This window comes from Gopherus flavomarginatus, chromosome 2, assembly GCF_025201925.1.
Source record: "Gopherus flavomarginatus isolate rGopFla2 chromosome 2, rGopFla2.mat.asm, whole genome shotgun sequence".
Classification (NCBI taxonomy): Eukaryota; Metazoa; Chordata; order Testudines; family Testudinidae; genus Gopherus; species Gopherus flavomarginatus.
Genome location: NC_066618.1, coordinates 164,488,262 through 164,513,722, shown reverse-complemented (window position 1 = coordinate 164,513,722; position 25,461 = coordinate 164,488,262). Strand labels below are relative to the sequence as shown.

The 25,461-nt window shown below is 38.1% G+C and overlaps 1 protein-coding gene across 6 annotated transcripts in view; it reads right to left on the bottom strand.

Moving 5' to 3' along the window:
- The window catches only part of UNC5D (unc-5 netrin receptor D), a 313,599-nt gene that overhangs the window by 40,891 nt on the left and 247,247 nt on the right, over positions 1–25,461 (bottom strand). For 4 of the 6 annotated variants that reach the window (XM_050939898.1, XM_050939903.1, XM_050939900.1 and 1 more), the window contains 4 exons: positions 20,323–20,355; positions 11,861–12,046; positions 6,789–7,166; positions 1,728–1,812 (listed from right to left, as the gene is read on the bottom strand). In XM_050939898.1, coding sequence (XP_050795855.1) covers positions 1,728–1,812; positions 6,789–7,166; positions 11,861–12,046; positions 20,323–20,355 — 682 coding nt within the window. The remainder of the gene's footprint in view (positions 1–1,727; positions 1,813–6,788; positions 7,167–11,860; positions 12,047–20,322; positions 20,356–25,461) is intronic. The other 2 variants (XM_050939899.1, XM_050939904.1) reach the window with 1 other exon arrangement.

Sequence of the window (25,461 nt, the reverse complement as noted above, 5' to 3'; positions counted from 1 at the left end):
ATTTTTGGTCTCATCTTTCCATCACAATTTGCCCATCTGCTGAATATATGTAAACTCATCTGCCTTACTAAGAAGCTTTAACTAATGAATGTTTGCATGGTTCATCCCAGGTTCTCAAAGCACTGTGAGACTAGTGCAGTTCCTAAGGTCTGCCAAGCCCCTTCAAGTCACAGATATCCCCACAAGAACTACCCTGATGAGACTCAGCTGAGGGACAAGGACCAAAAAAGTTTTGAGTTTCTAGGTGATGTTTATTCTGTTTCACAATTTTGCATTTCAGGTAAAAGAAATTTGGGCTCTATTGTCACTAATTACAGGACAATCCTTCATTTTTAGAATCTAGTAACTGAAGTGAGCACACTTAGGTCACAAATGTAGCATATTGTCACAATGCTAGTACAAGAATGTGAGAGGAGGCAGGTGTGAAGTGGGTAGAGTGCTAGCCTTACTTCTCAATTAAGTAAAATTTTACTTTGCTCTCAAACATCAGGAGACAGTAGAGTTACAAAATTTTCAGACAGAACTTAGCAGAACCTAGAAAATAACTTGTGCCAAACTTAGCACTGCACATCAGCAAAATCCACTGGGCTCTGAAAAACAACCGATTGGTAGAGCACTTTGATTCTTTATAACCCATGTTGTGTGAAAAGTTAAAACCACTGGGAAACAGAAAATCCTTTTATGGGAACAGCTATCAAAAATCTGTTAAAACCATCTGTTTCTCTGGCTGTTTTCCTTCATAATAAAAAGGACGGGGGGAAAACTTAATCTGAGGTAAGAGACTCTTGGTCAAATTCTACTTTCACACTGATGTAGATCTGGAGTAACTCCACTGGTTACAATATAGTTACTCCTGACATAAGTGATAGCAGAATTCAGACCTCCTACCCATGACTAATGGCCACCTCGTTTATGAAAAGGTCCAAAAGAGTAGCTAGGTACATTTTATGTGGCAGAGATAATGGCAGCACAAAAAGCAGCTGTCTGAACTTACCAAAAGCTTAATAACAACTTCTCTTTTCCTTCTGTTTCTAACTCTTTGAAGTGCCTTTGCCCTGCATTATTTCTGTTTTGTGGATAAATAAAGGAGTTCTTTCTCCCAGGCTTTCAATCCAGCACCATTGCAATCACTTTAAAACACCCTCTTCACCATCTTGCCAAATACAACATACAAGGACCACACTTCTAATGGTCAAAGAGCAGTTCAGTTTCCATGGTCCACTCAATTCTTGCTGGGACAATGTGACAGTCTGTCATCACAGCCAGCCAACAAGAGAACAGACTCTGATAGTGACTTCAGAACAGAGTTATCTATAAGTTAGGAACTGGACTGTCTATGCACTGAGAATCCATTTATTCATTTCCTATAGGTCAACTGAATGTCCCTAGGGCGGTGACAATTATTCACCAGCAATGGGAAGAGTCAGACTGATAACCTAGAAGTGCAAAATTCCTTACTAGAGACCCTGTTCCCCTGAGTTATCCAGTCCTTCAGCAGAGTTCTCATATCTGAATGTGTTTTCAGAGTGGTAGCAAACAAAGCGTCTGACTGTGCTATTGCTTACCCCAGTAATTCCTGTCAAGTCAATAGTTATACCAAGGTAAAAGAGGGTGGAATGAGGCCCATGTAATCCAATAATTGGTATGATGTCTGTCAGAAAAGTATTTTCTGGGATTATGCTTTTCTGGGGGGTGGTACTGCCATATGATTTTTATTGGTTCCTCACCTGGACTCCCCTTGACTGAGGGTAAGGTAGATTTCCCATGAGCTCTCTTCAGGGATAGCTCCATGTGGTATCAGCAAACTGACTCCTACAACAGAACAAGTTTAGAGGTTATTGTTGGACCTCCCAAATCCAAAGCTTCTGGAAATACTTAAGACATAAAGGAAAACCTTCTGAATTATAACCCCTTGAAATGTATAATACCCTAGCAAAACGCTTGTTTGAAAATGGTAGTACAGTGTGGGCCATTATCAAATTAAGGAAATAAACAAACCATTTTAATAAGATGTGTCAGTATGTACTACAGTATTTCCCAAAGGCCCCTATCAGTATCAGATCCTCACTGGGCTGGGCTTTATACAAAAGTGGGGCAGGCACCCTGCCATCATATGAGTTTTTGAGAACCTCTGTCCTACATCATTCACTGGTGCAAAAATACCTCAAAGTCTGCTCTTTCAAACTGTGGTCCATGGACCATCAGTGGTCCGCGAGCTCCATTCAAGTGGTCCAGGGATTGTTCCCTCTAAGGTGTGTGCTTGGGCGGCTGCACAAGAGAGAATGAAGGGCCACCTACCTAATTAGTGGAGCCGTGTAGGAGTGGCTCCACTAATTAGGTGCCTGGACCCTAGAGAAGATGCACATGTCAGATGAGGTGGTGGCCTTGGAGGGAATAGGGATAGGTGAGAGAGGGCAGTGGGGTGAGAAACGGGGAGGGGAGATTTGGGAAGTGCAGGGCTGCGGTAGCCAGAGAAAGAGGCTCAGGGGCTGCTGCGGCAGGGGAGAGAGGGCACATCCCTCACATTAGAAAGGTAAGTTTACTGATATTAAAACATTAGTTGTGCACTTTTATTTGTAGAACAAAAAATGTTAATTATTATTAAGGTGTTATTTTTTTAAATATAGCACTTTTGTCCAAAGTGCTTTACAATAGTTAGCTAATGGTATAAACAACATTTGGATAGATCATTAAGTGGTCCACCAAGACCCTCAGCAATTTTCAAGTGGTCCACGAAAAAAAAAAAAAAAAGTTTGAGAACCACTGATGTAGAATGCGTAACCTTGATGACTGAACTCCTCTCTTCATCCCTAGGTATAGAAAGATTTCTCACCCACTCTGCCATTGATGCCACCTTCACAGGAGGGACTCCTTTACGGAAAGCAGAGGACTGCAGTCTGATGGGTTCATTCAGTCCTTAGCCTCTTTGCTGAGACTGTCAGCAAAGGTTCTGTTTAGTTCCAGTTGGGAGGCTGGTCTCAAACCCATTCCGAGTGGGGACATAATAAAACCACTACCTTATTTAACCCAGCCATCAGATTCAAATAACTTTCAGTCACTTCTGAACTAGGTCTGAATGCAATTCCAGCCACACAAAAGTGAAAGACTCTGTATCCCATTAAAAGGTCTCAGAGTCATCTAGTCCCCTAGGGAATGTACTTCTGGCATTGACTTGATTCTTATTCTGTATGGTCAGATGATATAGCTATTTAGCTTAAAAAGAAAGAATCCAAATTCAATATCCTCAGTAGCTTTTTCCTAGGTGTATACAGTCCAATGCAAAGCCAAGGCCGTTCAGCCTAACCCAGCCCCATAGTTCATGTGGAGCTCCTGTGCTTTCTTTTCTCTGTAGCAATTGCTTTGAAGTAAATCTTTTACATCAGCTAACAGATAAGAGCCCACAGAGCACAGTTCTTCTCTTTAATGCATCTTCTTGTTTATTATAAGAAATGAACTGGCTACGCACAACCAAAAAAGTCCTTTGCAAAAATAAAACCTCAGGGTTTCTTCCTCCCCCTCAAATAATGAAGCTCTCACCCTCTCTTTCATCAGAAGAACCAATGCTAGAGTAGAAAAGCATACAACTTGGTGATTATAATTTCAATGGAGAGATGGCATCCTTCTAATAACATTACCCATGCAGCATGAGCTGTGCTCCTGTAAGCCTGAGAGCTGCTGTACAGTCATGCAGCCCAAGACTCATTATAAAACAAGTTATTTGTGCTTCCAATTTATGAACATTATTCAGTAACATGCTGGTTATCATTAGTCTCTTTCACTTGTGCTAAGAATGAGGCACATTAAAAACCCTGCTTGGAGCCTCCTGACAATAGATTCATTATTAACTAGGTTTTAATATCAATACTAGAGAGGCATGGCCATCATTACACTAGTTAGACACCGTATTTATGATAAACCCCTAAGTAATGCTCTTCCTGTATTGTTATAGGCACACGCTTTGATAGTTAGGGCTAACTTCAGGGCAACCATTTTCCTCCATTAGAATGGGATAGAGAGAAGTTAGCTCTTTTGAGAAGCTGAGAAAATCCACAAATGTTTAAAGGGGTAGATTTTCAAAGGCACAAAGTACAGTTAAGGCAGCTAATTCCCAGTGAAAGTGGATAGAGGTTAGGTGCCTTCTGTGCTTTGAAATTTCCCTGTTATGAAGCATTTAAAAATGCCTGCCTCTTTTCAGGGTGAACCCCTTTGGACAACAGTGAGTTCTGGTGAAACAAAAACAAAAACACACACACCCCCTTCCTACAGGATAGGAAGAAATTGAAGGAGCAGGATCGCATTGTTGGATGTGCACAACAGTAGTCTGACATTCACAAACTTGAAGTCTAGCGTCACTCAGACAGAGCTGGAAATTGAGTCTGAGCTTACTCATAGAGCTCAGAGGTGGCCTGAAATTATCACAGCTTCACCTCAGTCAAAGATCCGCTACCATCTTTCAACCCAGAAGAAAAAGCACAGGAATCAGAACACAGTGACTGAATGCAGCTGAATATCTGTGCCATCAAAAAGGGAGCTCCAAGTTATGAAGTAAAAAAGGTAGATTGTCTAATATCTTGACGCTCTAGGGCCTAGAAAAAGTTGATATTTTTGACATGACTCCAGCAATTGGCTTTGATTTGGGGAGTGAGGAGAGGGGGAACACCTGCTACCTGACAGCCTTTTATTTGATCTGACAACAGAACAACCTGTTCTGAGTTCGCTATTTAGTATTTTTTTGCACAACAAATGCATGCACGACTTTCTTAACCTTTAAAATTAGCTTTGTTAGTTCTCAAAAAGCTGTTAGAGTAAACCAATTATTTAAAAATTACATTATCCGTGCATTCTTCTTTGCCCCCATGTTATCCACCTAAATATCTATTAATATTATGAATCTTGTCATCTGTAAAGCTCCTTATAGTTTGCAAAGCTCAATTATTGTTTAAGGTGTCCGTAAGGATATTTACTCAATGCTACATTGGCAAACGTTTGTCTTTACATTGAATCTGCTGGTGCTTTTGATCTGGAGAAACTCATAATGGAGAGATCACTTACAAAAACAAACTGGATTTATAAAGATTTTCATTTCTTTTAGTTCATATGCACAACAGCCATTGCAGCGTATGATTTGATGCTCCTCTTACAATGGTGTACATTGGAACTTACTCCATTGTGGCCATAATGGAGTTACACTGTTGTAAAGCCAACATAAATGAGGGAGGAAAGAATAGATTCCAGATTCTTTCAATATGTCACCATTGCATACCTTCAGATAAATCCTGAAATGTCGAGATGTTACTGTGATTTGCAATTGTCTGCAAGATTTTATTTCAGACTAGTAGTAGAAGGGAAAAAGTAAATTGCATGGACCAAATACACTTGGAATGTATTTGCTTTGTGGGATGAGCATTATTTAAAGTAATTTGATGCATAAGAAGAATTCTTTTTGATAGCTACACTGCCTTGATATATTTGTAATGTTCATTCCTGAACATACAATCGTCCACGGAGAAACAACTGCCTTGAATACATCATGCATTTCTGTGTGCTAAATATTATCACTATTAATTATGTATCACTATCAATCTATTCTAAATATAAACTATGTTTTTGATGCTTTTTTTTTAAAGCGGCAATGAAATATGAAGAGGAAGGCTGTAAATGGCATTTCATTCAAACAAACAGCAAGAGACAGGCTTGGATGCACAGAACAAAAGTTGTCAAGCGAAATCAAACTCTAGTCGAAAGTGAATCTCAGCTCTAGGATCACTAGAATTCAAAAGGTGCCCAATTAGCTGGAAATAGTGGCATCAGGCCAGTTCTGACACACATTCCATTTCACAACTCCAAAAGGTGTTGTCAGCACCACATAAATGCACTGGCACAGTGTAATATGCTACAGCGATGCAATCTTAATATCCTTTATTTGATTCTAATTTGGTTTCACACAGTGGCTGCAAGTTTAAAAAACTCCATTTCTTTTTAGCAATTAGCAAGCAGAGCTATGACGAGAATCTCACGCTAAATTACAAACCTCAAAAGGCACAAAGCAAACATCATCTATCAGTGATGCAAATTTAGCTCCTCCATTTCAAGCAAAGTTCTGATGCTCAACCCAGTATTGAGCTGGCAATTATCTCACAAGTGATGCAGTATGGAGATGTCCTTTCAGAACAGAACTAAGTTAGAAGGAAAAAAACCAACAACCCTGGAATATCCAAAACCAACAAACTAATTAGACCAACAGCTGTAGTCACACACAGCAGTTTTCATTCAGAATAGCGGCTCTCCTCAATGGTCTCTCATCATTATGATATCCCGCAGATTTTTCTGTAGCATTGTTCTGATATCCAGCAATGTTCATTGGGTCAGTCATTGATATAATTAGACTGTGAGGGACAAATTGGAAAGGGGAATCTAAGACCCTGATTCACCAAATGAACTCCGGAGAGGAGCTCTATGGTGGGATCGAGAACCTGGTAAGAAAAAGGGAGTCTTCTACACTGGCATAAGTTTCATGCTGAGGAGTCAGGAGAACGTGTTCGATTATAACAGCTCAGACACAATGCCGATTTATCAACATATAATAAATTCTCTGAATTTGGCACTGGTTGTAATCTTACTAAATGATCTGATAGTAACAACTGTCTTTTGGGTGAACAAGATTCCTGTCGTTTTCATATTTCCCAATAAGTGAGCTCCTCTCTTCTTTAAATCACAAAATGCTATAAAGCAAAAGGGTTTAGGTCACAGCTTTCTTGAGTGCTTTCAAAAGAAAATGATTGACCCACCTGTGTTTGGCATCACTAAACGGCCACCCAGGTGGCCAAAAATGCCAGTCGTTCTCAGCTCACTTCTTGTTGAAAGAGATGACAGATTCTGAATATATGTAGTTTTGTTCCTAGCATGAACTGTCGTGAAGCCTCTGTTGTTCCCATGGGGAAATGTTCCAGAATGTGCCTTTCCGTGATACTCGGCCCGCTCCGTCACCCCCAGGGAAACCATGAATGAACTCTGAACTTTGACCTTGATGTCTGACAAGGGATTAAAGAGTGAAGATTCTGTCATGAGCTCCTTGTCCATAGGGTCCTGCAGGCAGATGGGTCCGCTGTACGTTCTGCTCACTGTCAAGTCAGGCTGCATGGATGAGTTCAGAAGCAGGGAGTTACCTGATGAAAGGAAATTGATTGAGTACTCAGGTACCATTTTACAAGCAAGGGAAACTGTTATGTGCATAGTGGTTCCTAGAAAAATGTCTACATACCAGAATTTAATCTGAGCAATGGAAAAACAGGGGAAGAAAGTGGAGTTCCACACTCACACAGGGAAAAGTCTGTTTACCCACCTTTCCATTTTATGTTGTATCTTAAAATTTCAGAGTGTGGCCCAGTGGTTAAAGTAGAGGGCTGGGTGTTAGGAGTCCTATATTCTATTCTTGATTTTGCTACTAATTCACTGTATGACCTTGGGCAAGTCACTTTAACTGGAATTTTCAAAAGCACCTTAGTAACTTACAGTTGGGCTTGTGCTCATATGTCAGTGAGGTGCTTTTGAAAATCCCCCTTTTCACCTTTCCATGCCATGGTTTCCCTATCTATAAAAAATGGATAGCATTTTCCTACACAAAGAGGAGACTTGTGAGGCTTAATTAATGTTCGTAGAGTGCTCGGAGATCCTCAGATAAAAGTCGCTGTACTAGAAATGCACAATATACTTTTTGCAAACTAATTCTTTTGTTATTCACTTTAGCTCAAATTATAGGGTCCTTTAGGGTACTAATTCAGTGGCTAGTCTGGAAATCAATGGTGTCAGTTCTATATTAACTGCAAAATTTTGGGTGCCTGACTCTTACGTGGTGTAACTCTTTTGGCTTTAACGGAGCAAAGCTGACTCATCGTTGAGGATCTGGCCCTTGATATCCATGGGCATCTAATGATCATTTGTTGCAACATATCCACCTCACATATTGGCAATAAAAAAAACTGCACTTAGAAGATAATGTGTCTCCCTCTTCTGTTTGCAGTTAAACTTTTAAAAGCAATCTAGGCAATATAACAAAGAATAAAACCAGAACAGATGCTGGAAAATTATTCTGTTGGGCTTCACCAATGTTAAAGCAGAATATTTTCTGATCTAGTTCCTTATCTTGCAATGAGCTCCATATAGGTAGATATAGGTAAAAAAAATCCCAAGCCCACATGGAACTTTAGTCAAGTGGATATATGCAGGTGCCTAGGATCTGCTGGTACAAAGTCCATTGAAGGATTTGTGCTTCTTGCCAGATCAAGTTAAAACTTTAAAACATGCCAGCCTCAGAGGCTAAGAGATGTCTATAAAATGTACCGTTCTCAGAACCCTTAGACTCTGAGATGCAAGGCTTTATTCTTGTTTTAGAGAAATGTGCATGAATTCATCACACTGGCATCCTCCTTCAGACCTCTTCACTACCACCCATCCAGCTTTCCTCTCATTTTCCAGTGCTCTCAGAAATCAGAATCACATGTGGCAATGTCCCAAAGGAGATGAAACAATGCAATAGATCTAAAGGATACTTGAACACTATGTTTTCTATGCTCCAGGCTGTGTCAAGGCACATGTAACCAAGTGTAAACCAAATGAAAACATGTCTGAACACCAACTCTTTTAGTGAGCCTATAGGAAGGTATGGATTCAGGCTTGAAGGAAACTGTGTTGACTAGAAATGTGGGACCACAATTGTGTAGAAAAAGTTCGCTCCAAATCTAATTCTGAGTGCAGACTGACTCAGAGAACACCAGGTGAAAGAGGAGGAGAATCAATAAATTTAAGGCCTAAATTTTCAAGAAGGACTTGTGATTTTTAGGTTCTCAACTTGAGACATTTAAAAAGCATCTGATTTTTCACAAAATGCTGAACCTACCCACCCATTGAAAATTACACTCTTTTAATATGTCTCAAGTTGGACTGCTAACATCACTAATCATTCTCAAAAAGTGTAGAATCTGGATCCCTCAAAAGCTCCATTCTCACATACTTGCAGATCCTTTCATTTCAGCTTGGGTCAAAAGATCCATGTCTAATCTGCTACAAAAACTTGAATTGCAGACAAATGTCCTCTGCAGTTCTAGCATCCACTGAATATTTTCTTCAGCACCACTGATAAATAAGGCAATAGACACTTTAGCTGCTTACTCATTGTGGGTAATGACTGCTCTAATGCAAATTTCTAACCAGATGCTGCTGCCTTTGGTATGATTTCTCTTTAGATGAAAATAAGCATACTTTTTAAGTCTTTCTTTGCAGCTTTCAGCATCTTAAAGGTGTGTCGGGGGGGTGGAGGGAGAGTCATTCCAAAGACCTGCCTTTTTTGGTTTTTCTTTTCTAAATGATGTTGCTGTCAATATAACACAGCAGCAGAGATTCTTACTATATTTTCTCCAGTTCAGATGGTATTAAAGAAACTGACTGTATTGGATGTTTGCGTACTGCTGATTAGCTTAGAATGTAAAAAGAATTCCCAGCTACACCAACTCTTTCCTATCTAGAAGGCGGCAATTAAGCAAGATGCACCATTCCTCAATTAAACATGATAGATAGATTAGATAAAAACTTCTAGGCTTCTCTAAGCATAATGTACTTAAACCCCTTCTACTGCTAACCTCCAGCGTGCTAATGTCAGAAGAACTAGCCTCTTCATCTAAATGGATTAGGGATTACTACAAAAGAGATTATTCTAAACTAGGAAGGTTAAGATTTGGGGATATCACATGAAGCTGTCAACTCAAGAAATCAAATCATGAATAATATGGGATGGATTCTCCTGTGCCATATTTGGGTCAAAATGATTCTCTAGGGCCAATCTGCAACTACCTCAACATAAAACAGAGTTGCCCAAGAGCTGCTCTTAGTTTATGCCATTTGATCATTGTTCCCAAAGACTGTTCAACAGCTAAAAAATGCAGATTAGAGCTGCTCTTTCTCCTTACATACCTCTGACATGTCCCTTACATCTTGGTATGGGAGCTGAGTAAACCGGCTTTACTCCAGTTAAAGGTCACCTTTCCATACAGACTGATGCCAGGTTATGGCTCCTTTGAGCTACCTGTATCATTCCACAGAGCCAGACTAAGGAGACAGAATCTGGCTCTATATATTTAGGGTTTCCAGTTTTAAAATTTATGTCAATAAACCCCCACCAAAACAATTTGCAAGTGATACCGTGGGGGGAGGGGGCAACAAGCCAGATGTTTTCGTTTTTTTCCCCGATGTTTGAGAGAAGGTTCTACAGTCCCTAGAGGTCTCTCTGTCTAGATTTTTATATCATGCTCATCACCATGTTATCAGAGTATCTGAATCTCATTCCTAGCTGTGTGGCATTCTGAAGAAACTATAGCTGTAATTGGCCTAAAAACAAAAAACACAAATCAGAAAATCACGTGTCTCTAAGTTCTAGGAGCCAGATCCCAAAGCCACTCAAGTTAATGCAAAGACTCTCACTAAGATAGATCAATGGAATTTGGATCCAAGCCTTAAAACCTGGATCCACCAAAGCATTTAAGTTTGTGGCTAAAATATTTTAAATAGTGACTTCTAGGTATGGCTGAGGGGTGGGGGTCAGAATACATGTGAAATCTCAGACTGTTTGGGGTTTTTTTGTTTGCTTGCAAGTATTCATTTTAAAAATTCCAAAAACATCCAAAGTAGCTGCAACTGAACTAATGCATCCTCAAATACAAGAAACTGTCTGTGTGGGCATTTCTATGGTGCCTTTGACTGAGGTGTCTGTGCAACATTAAAATCAAACCAAAATCTCCCACACAAAACCCAAAACAAGATTTTTATAACAAATTAGCTTCTTATTTAATTTGGAAACTCAATCTCAGATAATGGGGAAAAGATATAATTGTAAATTATACACCACTCTTCACAGGCAACTTGTACTTCCAAATAAATGACTAAAATTCCTCTGCATCCCAAAGTTGTTTTTATTTATGCTCTGTGGAGTATGTCTCTCTTGGAAAGCAGAATGTGTGTGTGCGCGCGCACGCGCGCTCACACACACACATGCACCAATTGCAACATTTCACTTTCCTAGAGAGAGAGAGAGAGAGAGAGAGAGAGAGAGAGAAAGGGGCCACTTTCAAGCCTACCACCCACAATAAGGCCAGCATCTAGTTTAGAATAATGGTACCAAACCAAGAAACACAAGATTTTATAATTATCACCACTTTATTTCAAAATCTCATTTTTTTTGTCCAAGGAAATATTCCAGGAAACCGACTGCTTTTTAGCATGGGGCTTTAGAAAGTCACTGATAGATTTTTACAAGACATAAATAAAGTCCTTTAACAAAAAAAAAAAAGCAAATAAATATATTTTCACAACTGTGCTTCTTCGACTATTCCATATATATCTTAAGATATAGAAATTTGCATGCAAACAATGTAATGTAAAATGCTTGAAAATGAGTTGTTTAAATTAGGACTATAACAAATGAAAATTTAATCACTTTCAGTTGGGAACCAAAAATAGAAGAAATAGGAACTGAGTAGAAATTTACTAAATGCTAATGATTTCTGCATTTATTAGTTGTCAGTGCAGTAGGAGAAGCTAATAATGTACTCAACTTCTAACACACATACAGAAGGACAAACTGAGGCAAGCAGAGATTAGTCACTTGTCTGAGTTCACACAGAAATTGGTGGCAGAGACAGGAAAAGACCCCAGAATTCCAATTGTCAGACCCAACCCTTGCCACTAGACCACACACTTTGCTCTGCACAAGCCAGTTCCACCCCTTCTGTGGAGGTCTCATGCTGCCAGAGGCTGCATGCTCTCTCTCAACAGAAGCTGCGAGGGAAGATGATGAAATCACAACACTAACCTTGCCGGACTGTTTTAAAATTAAATGTCTGGAAGCCTCCTGTCAGAGCAGACGAATCAATCACATCCACACCATACTCGCTCTGGCTTCGTCTATAAAGTGTAATGCCGACTACCAGCACAGCTACAGCAACGACTGCAGCACCTAGGCCTGAGTACAAGGCAATGTCACTGGCGTTCTCGATATCTGAAAGGAGAAAATGTAGGCACCAGATTAGTGACACATACTCATACTGCCTCTCCCCCCCCCCGCCCCAAATTGCTCACATGAGGATTGATTGGTGCATTTGGGAAGGTAAAAATTAAGCTGGGCTCAGACTAGATCTCAAGACTAATGTTTCTCAGTGAGGAATATGCCGAGATTTGTGGATGGTATGTAATGAGGGCTTGGGGTGCCCTTCTCCCCAGCAATTGCCATGCATGGGTGTTCATTTTATTTCTCTTCCTCTTTTTCTCTCTCATAAACCTTCACGAGTATTTAACCCATGGGGAAGGTGTTTAAAAAAACCCAACACAACAGGAGACAACGGGAACCGAGTGTTTCTAGGAAATGTCTGGCACTTCATCTGATGTTTCGTGTGACTAGAGGGTTCAACATTAGCAGGTCCATGAGTGAAGAGAACTGAGCGCAAATCTCATCCTAGCTTATCCCCCACCACAGCAGTGTATTCCACAGGCCTGGGGAGCAGGGTGGGTACATTGGGGGTGACAAGCATCATTCCCCATTCCAGCCTAGTGAGATTAAGGGCTGAGTTACATTGTTTTAGTAAAGAGGAGACTCCAGCACAACTATAGCTAGGATAGGCGCTGTTAGGAAACAAAATGCCTCTTATAGAACCATTGAATCATAGAATATTAGGGTTAGAAGAGACCTCAGGAGGTCATCTAGTCCAACCCTGTGCTCAAAGCAGGACCAGTCCCCAGCACCAGCTCTTGTCTCTCACTGGTCTCCAGGGACATGTAGGATTTGGGGTTGAGCCCTGCTGCTCATCCAGGAGAGAGCAAACTTGATGGAATGATTGGTAAAGTAAAAGATTTCACATTTCACCCTCTCCTGTGGGTTTTACTTTACCAGCTCTCAAACACACAAGAAAGCTAAGGAGTCAGCCTACAGGGTTTGATAGTGTCCTACTGAGCTGATGGAATCTGAGCCACCATCAGGAATTCCTGCAAGTGCTTTTTGGTTTCATATCTGTTTCTAATGGCAAACGGTCATAAGCTGCCCAATACATAAGCACTACATTTTTTACGTTTTAAAACTTTGGCAACGGGTGAGGGTAGCCCAGATGAGACCTGCAATAACAGAGCTATCTAGGTCCAACTATGCATGATCGGGTGGGAGTTGGGATCAAAAACCGTGAAATTAAATTACTAGGCAAGACACTTTGTGGGCCCTTAGGTAATTCCCCTTATGCTGAACTTTGCTTTAGAGAAAGAAATGGTCATGTATTTACTCTGTAAAGCTTTTACTGTCTCACAAATATGGTCATTGCATTATCAAATGCATATTTAAAGAAAGTGTATTATTTTAAACAAACAAATCATAGTGAAAATAAGTAGGAACTGGAAATTCAGACCAAACTATTCAATAACTGAGCAGTAAACAGAGAATGCATTGTGAAGCATTGCAACACACAGAGGAAGAATGCAGTATTGTATAGAAGGCCAGTAGGTGGCCTTGCACCACTTAATTCTTAGTCTGAGGGTTTATGTAGTGCATTTTCTTGTGCCAAGCTCTGCACAGGTGGGAATTTCACCCTCAAACCCTATATTGTATGTAAGAACTAGATAGTCAGACAATTTTAAGAGAAATAGGACAGAAGGATGCTGATGATGTGTGTTGAGAAATTGTGAGCAACGACCTAATTTGTAAAAGTTGCTTTTTCTGGTTTACCACTTAGTTATGTAAACTAAATGTTGGACACTTAACTTGCCAGGAACACACATCAGCTATTCTGCCAAATGCACCAGTGGAATACTGACAGGCCCCTAATTTCAAGGGAGCTGTACAATAGGAGCAACCAGCAGCAAAAAAAAAGATAAAAAAAAAAATTGAAATTAAGATACACTCTGCTTTAAGTAGGCTGAGGCAATGGGCTATTGGTTATCATGCTGTCCTCTACAGAATCCAAGCCAAGCACTCAGAGATATAAAGCAAATTCTGCTCATAGAATCTCCATTTACCTTAAATCAGTTCTCCTTGGATTGTATTACTCAGTAAAGAGACAGAATCTCAGAGTAAATCAGAGTGGCTGTCAGGCTCTTCCCTGGAAAAAAGCCTTATATTTACAGTGGCCATTCCAGAAACAGTGGCCGAAAATCTCCAACACGTACATACTCATGTACCTGAGTTTAAAGGGGATATGCCCATAAAGATTTCTAGCTTGTGGTCCAGGAACATCTGTGAAGAGTTCAGATCAGTTGTATGAAGGGATTTCCCCTACTCTGGATGGCTAATAGTTTCTGGGACTTTCAACATCCAGCTCCACAAGGGATATTGTAGATGCAAAGCGATGTATTGAGGAAACTTAAACACTATAACACAAATAAAAAAATAAAATAATAAAATCAAGGTCTTTGTAGAATTTAATGTCCTGATATGATCATTAATTTATTGTATTTCTATCAGATGCCACCTTTGTTTGACTTTCATAACTTAATGACCCTTGCACAAAACATAATTTTCTTTTGGGTCAGAGTGTCCATACACAAAAGAAGGCAGATTGTGGTGGCAGGGGAGACGTAGGCTAGGACATAATGTTGAATATATATGATGTACACTCAGTTATTCATGAAGATAACCATCAACAATCTTACTTGTAGATTATAATTTCTAGCTAATTAAATTGCCTCTGCAGCACAAGTTTGTGGAGGGCGGGTTTTTTCGGTACCTAGTTTCTGTTGGGATAAGGTTTGGGGCAGTATCTTCTTGACTGAGGCTCTTCTGCTGTGGAGGGAGTTCTTCCAGGAAGGGGAGTTGCTCCAAAGCCCCTTGCTGGTTGTCGTGAGGGGAATAGTGTGTCTCTTCTGCGTTGAATTCAGAGTTCTAGCTCCTGGAGAGGGCCAGGACACATTGAAGGAACTTAAAGTGAGCGACTTCTGGGTAGGGTTCATTCTCTAGTTCTTTGCCAAAACCCTTGGAGTTTAGTGTCTTGGCTTGGACTGATCTTTGATGCTGGTCGTGTCTCTCTCATTAAGCATTAGATTGGATTTTTCAGAGCTGTTTCGAAATTGGCTATATGGTGATGGTATAAGAATCCGAGTTGCCAATCAGAGCAGCCTCAGGGTACAATATGACCATGTTTAGCCTGCGCTGTCAATGGTTTGACAAAGTGCCAAAATGGGACTTTTAAAAAAGAACATTTAGAAACAAGACATGGTCAAATTATTCTCGTCTACACTTTTCTTTAATTTTTGTGTGTGTGGCGGGGGAGGGGATGGTGTTAAAATCAGAACTAGATGGTTTTTTTTGCACAAAAATTTCCGTCTGGTTGAAAACCCATTTTTATTTGTAAAAATACAAATTATATTTATATTTAAAATTTTAATATTTTTGAGGGGGGAAATATTCCTTTCCCAAGTAGCTCTATTAGAAATAAAGCTCATGTGTTACTGTAGACATCATTAGTGCTGACTGAAGTTTTTAGAATTTCACAATTTTGATATATTTGTATGGGGATTTCAAGTTTCAGTGAAATAATGGCCAGAAAAAGAGAGATTTCTAATACCCTTTTTGTCATTTTTTGGCCAGATATAGCTACTGAAAATTTTTCAAGTTTCAAAGTTTTGTGACACAAATTTTCATCCCTTTCAAATTTTGCCAACAAAACAGCAAAAACATTTGTCTGAAAGATTTATGATCCCCACCAATTTTTTTTTTGGACCAACAATAGAAAGGGAAAGAGAGAGCATATATGTTTTCATATTTAGATGGTGGCAAAGGGGAAAAAGGGATATTTCAAGAGGTTCTGGGTTCTTAAAAAAAAAAAGAATGAAGAAAAATATTTCTGGAACTACAGCTCCAGATTGTAAGCAATCTCTGGTCAGCTTCTTCCCTGAGTAATATTTTACTGATGCAGATGGAGAAGAATAGCTCTATGACTAAGAACTGATCAGCTATAGAGATGCTTCAGAACAGATGTGGAAAGGAATATGAAATGATGCAAAACAAGGATGACTTTAGTCATCCTTAAGGTCATGATGTTTAAAAAAATAAAGTTTAAAAAAAAAGAGTTAGGTGTCAATTTGGTGATTTGTTTTGTTTTTAATCTTGGGTGAAATCAAACTCAAGCCCACATAAGGTTTTAAAATAGCTCAAAATAATGTTATAATGAACATATGGTATCTTTATGACATTTCATTCTTTTATTTCTACTACATTTTTCCTTCCACACAGAAATTGTTGCTCTCTCTCATTATGTTAGGAAATGGATTGGCTTTCTTTCCTAGCATGACTGGAGAAGTTAGCATTTATTGGCAGCTGTCACACAGAACAGGAAATGGAGGGAAGATTTAATCTGCTATTCAATAGTCAATATTTGCAAGCCACCACTGTAATTATGGCATGTTTTCTTGGGCAAGTACCCAGTTTTGACCCATGGTGTGCCCAAACTTTTGCCATAACTACAATGAAAATGTTTCAAAGTCCGCTCAGACCATTTTTTGGAAAGTTTGTCATGCTAGAAAATCTACAGTGGAGTTTTGAGCCCATTTTATTATGAATTATGTTAGTGCTGAGAGACTCCAGTCATTATCAGCATCCTCTCCCGCTCCCCAGTATGGTAGGTGACATACATGGACAGCGTAAAAGACATTTCCTGCCCCAAAAAATCTGACAATCCAAATAGACAAAACCAACAAAAGAGGTATCATTATCCCATTTTTATAGATGCACAGAAAGCTCATGAGACTTGCCCAATATCGCACAGTGGTAGAACCTAGAATTGTACCCAGATCTCCTGAGTCCCTGCCATTAACCACAAAAGTAACATTCTTTCCTCAGTTTCAATCTCTAATACCAGGGTACAAGAAAGGAAGTCTAATAATCAACTGCATTTCAATTTCTTCTCACTTATGTGTCCCCAAGCAATCTTTGTTGTTAGATAATTAACTCCGATACTTTATTCCTGAATTAACTTTTGTGGATAATTGGTACTTTGTGTAAGCCAGGAGATGTGTTGTTTATTATGAAACATCCTGGAGTGGTATATATCCCATCTCTACATTCCCATCCTTTTGAGAGCTACATTGACCTATCCAGTAGTTGTCTTAAACATATAACCTTTAAAAAGTATCCTTTTCTATAGAAAAAAGTGGAAAATTTTAATTTGTTCCCTGCTCCTTTAAAATACGTTAAATTCTGATCTAAAACATGCAAACCCCTGCTAATAATAAAAATCTGCTGCTGCCAGAGGTGTAGAGCATAGGTGGCAATAGATGTATAAAACAGGAGTTCAGAAGTTATTCTTCACAGTCAAAACAGGATATGTAAAACTGAGAATATTTTAAAGAGCTATCACATTTTAAACACTGTTGGGGGTAAAAATCATTAAGAAAATCCCTCAGCTATCTTACTAATAGAAATTTATAATTTTTAATTTTTACATTATTCAAACATATTTACTTAGATAATTTACATTCTCATTTTCACTCATTTTAGACAACAAAATAGATCAGTCAGTTTCATTTTTGGTTTCAGCACAAGATTGCCATGTTTGGATTACAAGTGCTGAGGAGAATATTTAAATACTAATCAAAAAGATATGGAAAAAATACTAACAGCATTAGAACAACAAAACAATTTACTTTAATGAAAACTATGTATTTTTAAAAACACAAGTGGGATCTAAATTTGATGGTTCTCTTCTTGGTATAAGTTTTTTGTTTTCTAGGATTCCTTATCTTTAACAAGATGTTCAGTGTTTTTCGGGGTTTTTTTTGCATTAGATGTGACCTGAAAGTTATACTCAGGTATTCACACAACTACTTCTTAGTCAGGGATGAAAAGACACAACAGCAAAACTACAAACAATTAAGAATCAGAAGGGAAAAAAAGAATTCACTAAGTATGACAATTTAAAGAAGTAAAATGGTACTAATTTTGTTCCAAGAGACAATGCTGCTTATAAAAGAAGTGTTTATTCTTTCATTTCTATTCAGAGCACTACTGTTTGTTTCCAAACAACAAATGAAAATGAAAAAACCCCAACACTTTAATCTCTTTTTCCATTCTCCCCTTTTATGCAGAATTTCTTTCCCTTGGGAAAATGGAGATTCAAGGAAAGGAACTGTGGAATTTTTTTTTACTTTGATACTTTGTGTTTTTTCCACACGGGATTCAACTGAAAACAACACTTGAAGTCAACCAATTAATATTTAATGAACTGCATCTTCCCGACCCAGAGGAGGCAGTGACTTTCTTAAAGCAATAAGTTTCTATGATTTTGTTACAGGGTATGTGTTTGTGGTAATCATAACCAATATTTCACTCCATCTCCTGACACTGTTACACAACATTTATTGAAAGCATATTTGATGGTAATGAAGTTTCTATTAACTATGATTAAGTTTCATAAAGCACCTGAAGATAATTTAAGATGTGCAGGAGCAGAAAATGAAACATTTGGTTTAGTACATTAGGAAATGTAATTGATTAAATTATCTCATTTACAATAAGTGCTTTCCATGAGCCATAGAGGGCACACATTTCCTCTGGTTTGCCATTACAGTTTGTTAGGAGATATCAAAGATTTCTCTAGCTTTCATCCCCCCTCTTCCTTCATTTTACTCTTTTTGTCCTCTCCTGCCTCTGGAAACCTGTCTTTCCATACAATCATTTGTTGAGCATGTTAAAGTCTTAACAGATATGAAACAAGTCAAAGCCAGGCAACCATGTATAAGGCTATTTAGCAGAACAGGTTGTTTCTTAATTATCTTCATAATTGATTGATTTCACATCAATGATGATTCATGTAGTCTTAAACTAAGCCCCTATTTTCACTGAACAGCAACAAGCTGTATTTACATAACGTACTCACAGTTTAAAGAAACACCATTTAATTCCACTAGGAGCCTCATGCATTAAAATTGACTCCCATTAAGGTTTTATTTTTAATAAATCTGAAATTAAAGCAGTTTGATGGATTCTCTTTTAGGATCCAATAATTAAGAAGGAGGTGCATAGAAAAAAAATGCAGCAATTGCTCAAGATAAAGTTACAAAATAGATCAATAGTACAGGGCAGAACTAGGATGGCCCCATTAAGACAAATTTAGAAGGGCATGAAAATGCAAGCCAACCATGGAATGTTTTACAGTTTGCTTTTGATTTTCAATAACCATAGAAATATTTCAAAATTGGAAAAAGCACAGGGAAAATGCTCTTATTCAAGGACTCTGTGCAATACAAGCAATAAAACGTAATAAGCATGGTTATGTAGGACACCACAGAACTTCAATGTGTTACAAGACGAGAAACTGAAGTCCAAGTTCTTCAGCCTGCCAAGAGGTGCAGCTATCTAGGAAGATCATTATTCTTCTTTATTATTACTTTTATTGCATCACGTTTGCAACTAAGTTATATATCATCAATCTGTGTGGATATAATGAGTATCAGTGGATGAGATGCATTATGAAAGGTCATTTTGGTTAGAAATCCCTGTTTAACATAGAACAACACTCTGAATTGTGTTTACTGAACTTCCCTTTATGAAGCCCCATGAAAATTAACTGTCAATTTTACATCTAAAGCCTACTTTACGTATTCCTAACAATATATACCTTGGGCTGGGATTGCCAAATAGATGACCAAACCTCAGTAAATTTTAAATGGGATTTAAGTACCTAATTCACTTAGACCCATTATAAAATGTGGCCTTTATATCTAGGAGTTTCAAATAAATAATATGCACTTATAGGGAATCATTTCACTGGAAGAATTGAAAGAAATTTTCACACATTCAGACTCTGAACTAGCACTTCTCAGAAAACAGATTTTTCCCCACAACATAATTAGGTCAAAAATATAATCAAAATGTCTTCACTGAAATTCTAGACATTTGAGGGTGTTTTTGTAAAAAAGGAAACCTGAAAACTCAAAAATTTCATCTGATTGGGCAAAAACTTTTATTTATATAGACATTTTTTATTTGGTCCAGTTTTAACCATAAAACCACAACAGACCTCAAGAGAGCAATTCTAAGATAAGCATTACTGCAGAAAGGGCCCACAATTTGATTCATAACTGCTGAAGAATAGTCACTTTTTATATTTAATCTAAAATCTATGATTACTAAGAAGAGGCTTTTGTTAATCCATTTGCCTTTCATACAACTTTGTTTTATTTAGCTCCGAAACAAATAAAGCAGAATGAAAGAGAAAATGAAAATATATATATATATATATATATATATATATATATATATATATATATATATATATATTTACAAGACAAAAAACAACTTACTTTGGGGTTTTATTTCATGAAGAGGTTTTTTATCTAAAAGAGAGAGAGAGAAAGTTGCACTTAATAAATTTACATGGAGTGTATCTTTTTCCCATATCACTTTCTGTCTCGCTCTATAAATGAAATGTTTTCTCCTTGTTTGCTGACTGTTAGGATATAGATATTCAGGCCTGTCTGCAAAGGCCTATACTTTAAGAATGTATGTGTATTCTTATCACTTAGCTAGTTATAGAGGTATAAAAGAAAGAATCAAAATCACTGTCTGTGTAATGGCCTTCTCTTACTGTGACAGGCTAAGGCCTTCAGCTAAGATGTAGTTAGATTGCCATAACCTGGGAAGCGTATGGTCACATCCTCACATTCCAAACTAGTCACATTGAAATAAGATGCTATTGGGCTATTAGGAATATCAGGACAAGATTGTATTCCTATCACTTCCAAAGAAAGGGAAGAGTCTAGAAGATGTAAAAGGAAACTTAATTTGATCGCATCCTGTCTGGCAAGAACTCACTCATCAATAGACACAGCTGGAAAACCCTTATGTCTGTATAGATGTAGTTGTGAAATCCTAACTTCTGTATTGTTTTGTATGTTTATTTGCATGGTCTCTGTCTGGTTCTGTGATTGTTTCTGTCTGCTGTATAATTAATTTTGTTGGGTGTAAACCAATGAAGGTGGTAGAATACAATTGGTTAAATAACCATGTTACAGTATGTTAGGATTGGTTAGTTAAATTTCAGTAAAATGATTGGTTAAGAAATAGCTAAGCAAAGGCAGGTTTTACTATATAGTTTGCAGTCAGAGAGGGAAGGGGAATGGGAACAGGGACTGGGGATGGGGGAATTGGGATCATGTTTTGCTAAAGGGGGAATGGGAACAGGGGATGGGAACAGGAACAGGGACATAGGCAAGGCTCTGTGGTGTCAGAGATGGAAGGGGGACACTAAGGAAGGAAACTGGAATCATGCTTGCTGGAAGTTCACCCCAATAAACATTGAATTGTTTGCACCTTTGGACTTTGGGTATTGTTGCTCTCTGTTCATGCGAGAAGGACCAGGCAAGTAAGAGGGTGAAGGAATAAGCCCCCTAACACTGACAATATGAATTTTTTATGTTATCCATATATATTCCGTCATCATTTAAAAGAAGTCTCTTCCAAGGTATTTCTTTCCAGTCATTTCAGTTCTTTGTTTTAGTTTCTTTGTTACCTCTCTTGGTTATTTTACTTACTTACTTACTCACTCACACACTTCACTAGTCTTAACTAACTACTGGCAAGCTCAGATGAAGTTAGTCAAGAATCATCTATATTTCTCAATGTAAAGATGATGTAATGAAATTAATAACTAATCAGTTCTTTAGATTTTTAATATTTGTTTAGCTATCAAAAGTACATACATGGTTAATATTCATTCTTATGTGCCTGTATATGCAGCACACAAATAGACAAGCATGTGTGTGTGTATAAGTATATATTATACTAGTCATTCACACAATACATAATAATTAATTTCCTTACAGATTTTAAAAATTACTGTGCTTATTGGCTTGTTATATTAGGAATGGTGCTGGTCTCTCTCTCTCTCTCTCACACACACACACACACTCTGCATTTTAGGACCCACTCCTACTGCCCATATCTCATAGAATTCAGAGAAACTATCTGTGTGAGTAACTTTCATTAAAGTATTTTTTTATAATCAGTACATAACTAAATTGTGCAATTCATGGCTGCAAGATATAATTGAGGCCAAGGGCTTAGTAGGATTTTAAAAAGACACATATGACTTGGATGAAATAATAGAGGTATGGATATAAATCTCTCTCTAGCTTCCTGGCATTGGGAAAACTTTCTCAATAAGTGAGCTACTCCATAATTTTCCGTTATAGGGATTCTTCCTCAGAAGCAACTGGTATTAGCTATCGTCAGAGTCAGGTTAACAGTCTAGATCAGTGGTTCTTAACCTGGGGTGCGCGATGCCCTTTCCGGGGGTGCAAGACATGCCAGATTTTTTTGGAAGATAAATAAGCAGAAACACAAATGAAGCACAGGCATGTAAGTGCAACTATTTTGTTTCATTAAACCTATGTATTTATTAACATTATACTTTTTTAATGATTGCTGTAATATACAAACAAAAATATGTTCTAGCAACCCTTAAACCTAGATATATTTTTGAGAACCAAAGGGGTGCAGGCTGCAGTAAAGGTTAAGAACCACTGGTCTAGAAGGACCATTTGAACGCATGACAAAGAAAGGAAATTGGTTGTGAGGTGGTTTCTGTCATTTTTATTGACAATAAAAAGAGTCAGTGCTACAGTGATTAACCAAAACTAGTAAGGGAAGTCCACCATTATTCGTTTTGAAAGTCTCATTTTTATGCCCTGTAATTAAATGCTAACCCCCTATGGTACAGTTTTACTTTAAAAAGTTTTATGATGGGAAATTGGGTGCATAGATGGTGAATGAACCACAAATCACTGAATTTGAGATGGAAACAAACATTCCCCTCCTGCAAACAAAGATTACAATCTACAGTAGATCCTATTAGAAATGAAATGAGTTCGGTGTTCTCCTCCTGCTAAATGGCAGAACCAGAAGCCATTTGGCCAAATTTAACATGGCTGGCTGGCTAAGGTATGGAAAAGCAGAATGTTTTGGTGTTTATGATGCACTGGCAAAGGATACTTGCAGTGCATCTGTTTGTAACCTGGCAAACTTTTGTGGGCATTGGGAAAAAAAAATCAATGTTTTTTTTTTCCCACGATAAAACATGCAACTTTAAAGCAAATAGATAAAAATAAAACACACACTCACACACAATCAATCCTTCTTGATGGATTCTACATATAAACCCACCACGGAAACTATACAACCGAGAATAATAGTATGGAATGACCACTGAAATAAGCAACACATGCACAAGAAACTGACAAAAACTTAGGACTGGCTCTAACGAAAGTGATGTCATTTTTGCTTTCACAAGTCAACCTCTGTTTTTCTCAAGCTTAGCGATGCTATGGAAACCTTTTATAATTAACACAAACAAAACTTCACTCTCATTCTGTTTTTGAGGGGAAGGCAATCTGCTATCTAATTTTTAGAAACTGAAAGAAAATGGATTAGTGCATAACTTCTGCACTTGTAATGCCAGCCAGGCATTCCCCATCATGTTGTATCTTTACTAAAAAACTAGTGTCCTTTTAGACAAGAATATTAGGCACAAATGGAGAAATGAACCTTCATTTAGCAGACACATATTTCATTGATTTGCTGCTCTTGGTCTGAAAGCTTGTTTTAGAGTCACATCCTCACTGGACATTTTTGTACCCCTGACAATTTTTGAACTATAACTGTTCTGGTCTCTCCTAACTACCCTATGAAGTTCTTCACTGAAAACTTCTCCTCCTGACCTATCGTGTATGAATTTTGCATTAATATAGGTCTTCATATCATGTTCCATGACAGACAACAGATGAAATTTTTGCACTTTGGCTATGACTGACTGGTCTGTGAATATTGCCAAAACACACACACATTGTACGGTATATTACCACACATATTATGGGGCAACTTGATAGGGGTACTTGGTGAGACCCCCAACACTAAGTATTTAAGAGGAGACTGGACCAAAAACTTATGGGTTTAGTATACAGAAAAATTCTGTGCTATTGAAGTCAAATAGAATAAATGATCAAGAAATTATTTTCCAACATCGTCTTCTATAATACTTATTTATGCAAACATTTAGCACAAGGTAATTTTAACTTTCCAGATGGCTGAAATGGTTAAGCACAATCTGCAATTCATGTGAATTTGAAAAGCAGAAAAAAAATACTATATTGCTGAAGGCAGATTGATCAATCATTTGCCAGACATACTGTAGACTCCAGCAAAGACAGAAGGTGTGTATCAAAATGACACCAAGAATTAGGACTTGATAAGTTCATAGGCACTTATATTTAGAATTCCTACTAATATGCCAGCCATGCTCATTCTACACTGCCCTTTCAATTATCAACATTCATACTAGTCAGTATTGTGTAAACCCAGTATTGTACTCCTAATGGAAAGGGAAAAATGAATTCTGGAATAACACATTTATGTCAAGATCCAAAAAATAGGTTTAGTTTGGTAAATGTCAAGGGAATTTGAGGAAAAGGGTTAGTTTTGTTCCCCATTTCCAGCACCTATGTTTCTCTTAGGCTGTCTCCCTGACAAAACACCACAAGCAAGCTTCCAAACTTCCCCGGGAGACCTTTTCTAGTGGTGAAAAGGAATAGTGGAATAGTTTCCTGCTAATTCAGCCCCATTTTAACCCTACCAGTTTACTGTAATCATTCAGTCTCCCTCCAGGGTTTTTAGACCCCTTAAATAGCTAATATTTAGTCTTGCTGCTCTTACTTATTTTAAATGAGAGCTGTGTGAGCAACAAATATAGACATCTTTAGAAAACCATATTCACTACTGTTTGTCCCAAGTTTGTGCGTTAACATGGCATGGATTCATTTTTGTGGAGGGAAGGCCCTTAGTCTGTTACTTTATTCCCTGTTCCACCTCAAAGATTTCACTTCCTGGAGAACTGTTGTTTCAGCTGAGAACTGGACTCTCATGAAATCTACCTAAAGCAAACTGAGAATCAGATGAAGCTGGGGAGGAAGGATATATTTAAGGATTGAAAGATGCTGCCTCTATATCAGTCCCAGCACCTGCTGTCTGGGACTGATCCAAGAACCTGAGAGTTGACCCCCAACTGGTCACTGAAATTTTCATTTAATGAATGAAAGTTCAAAAATTCTTTCTAAGGATTAGAACTTTTCCTACCTGGAAAGAACTGCTAGGGGCTACATACTATCTGCAATTTAGGTTTCCAACCTTGCCTTTGTAAGAGTTCATACTTGTTAACCACAGAAATGTTTCATTTCTATTTTTGCCTCATGAAAGGAACAAAGTTAACAAGTTGTGCCTGAGATAAATAACCTCCAAGAGATTAGTTTTCTGAAGCACTGCACTGCATTTCCTTCACAATTCCCTGTGGGATGTAAAGCAGAGCTGGAAAGACACATATTGGAACACGAAGGAAAATAAAAACCAGACGGGATAATTGCATCAATTCCTATTAGCTGAGAAAGCAATTA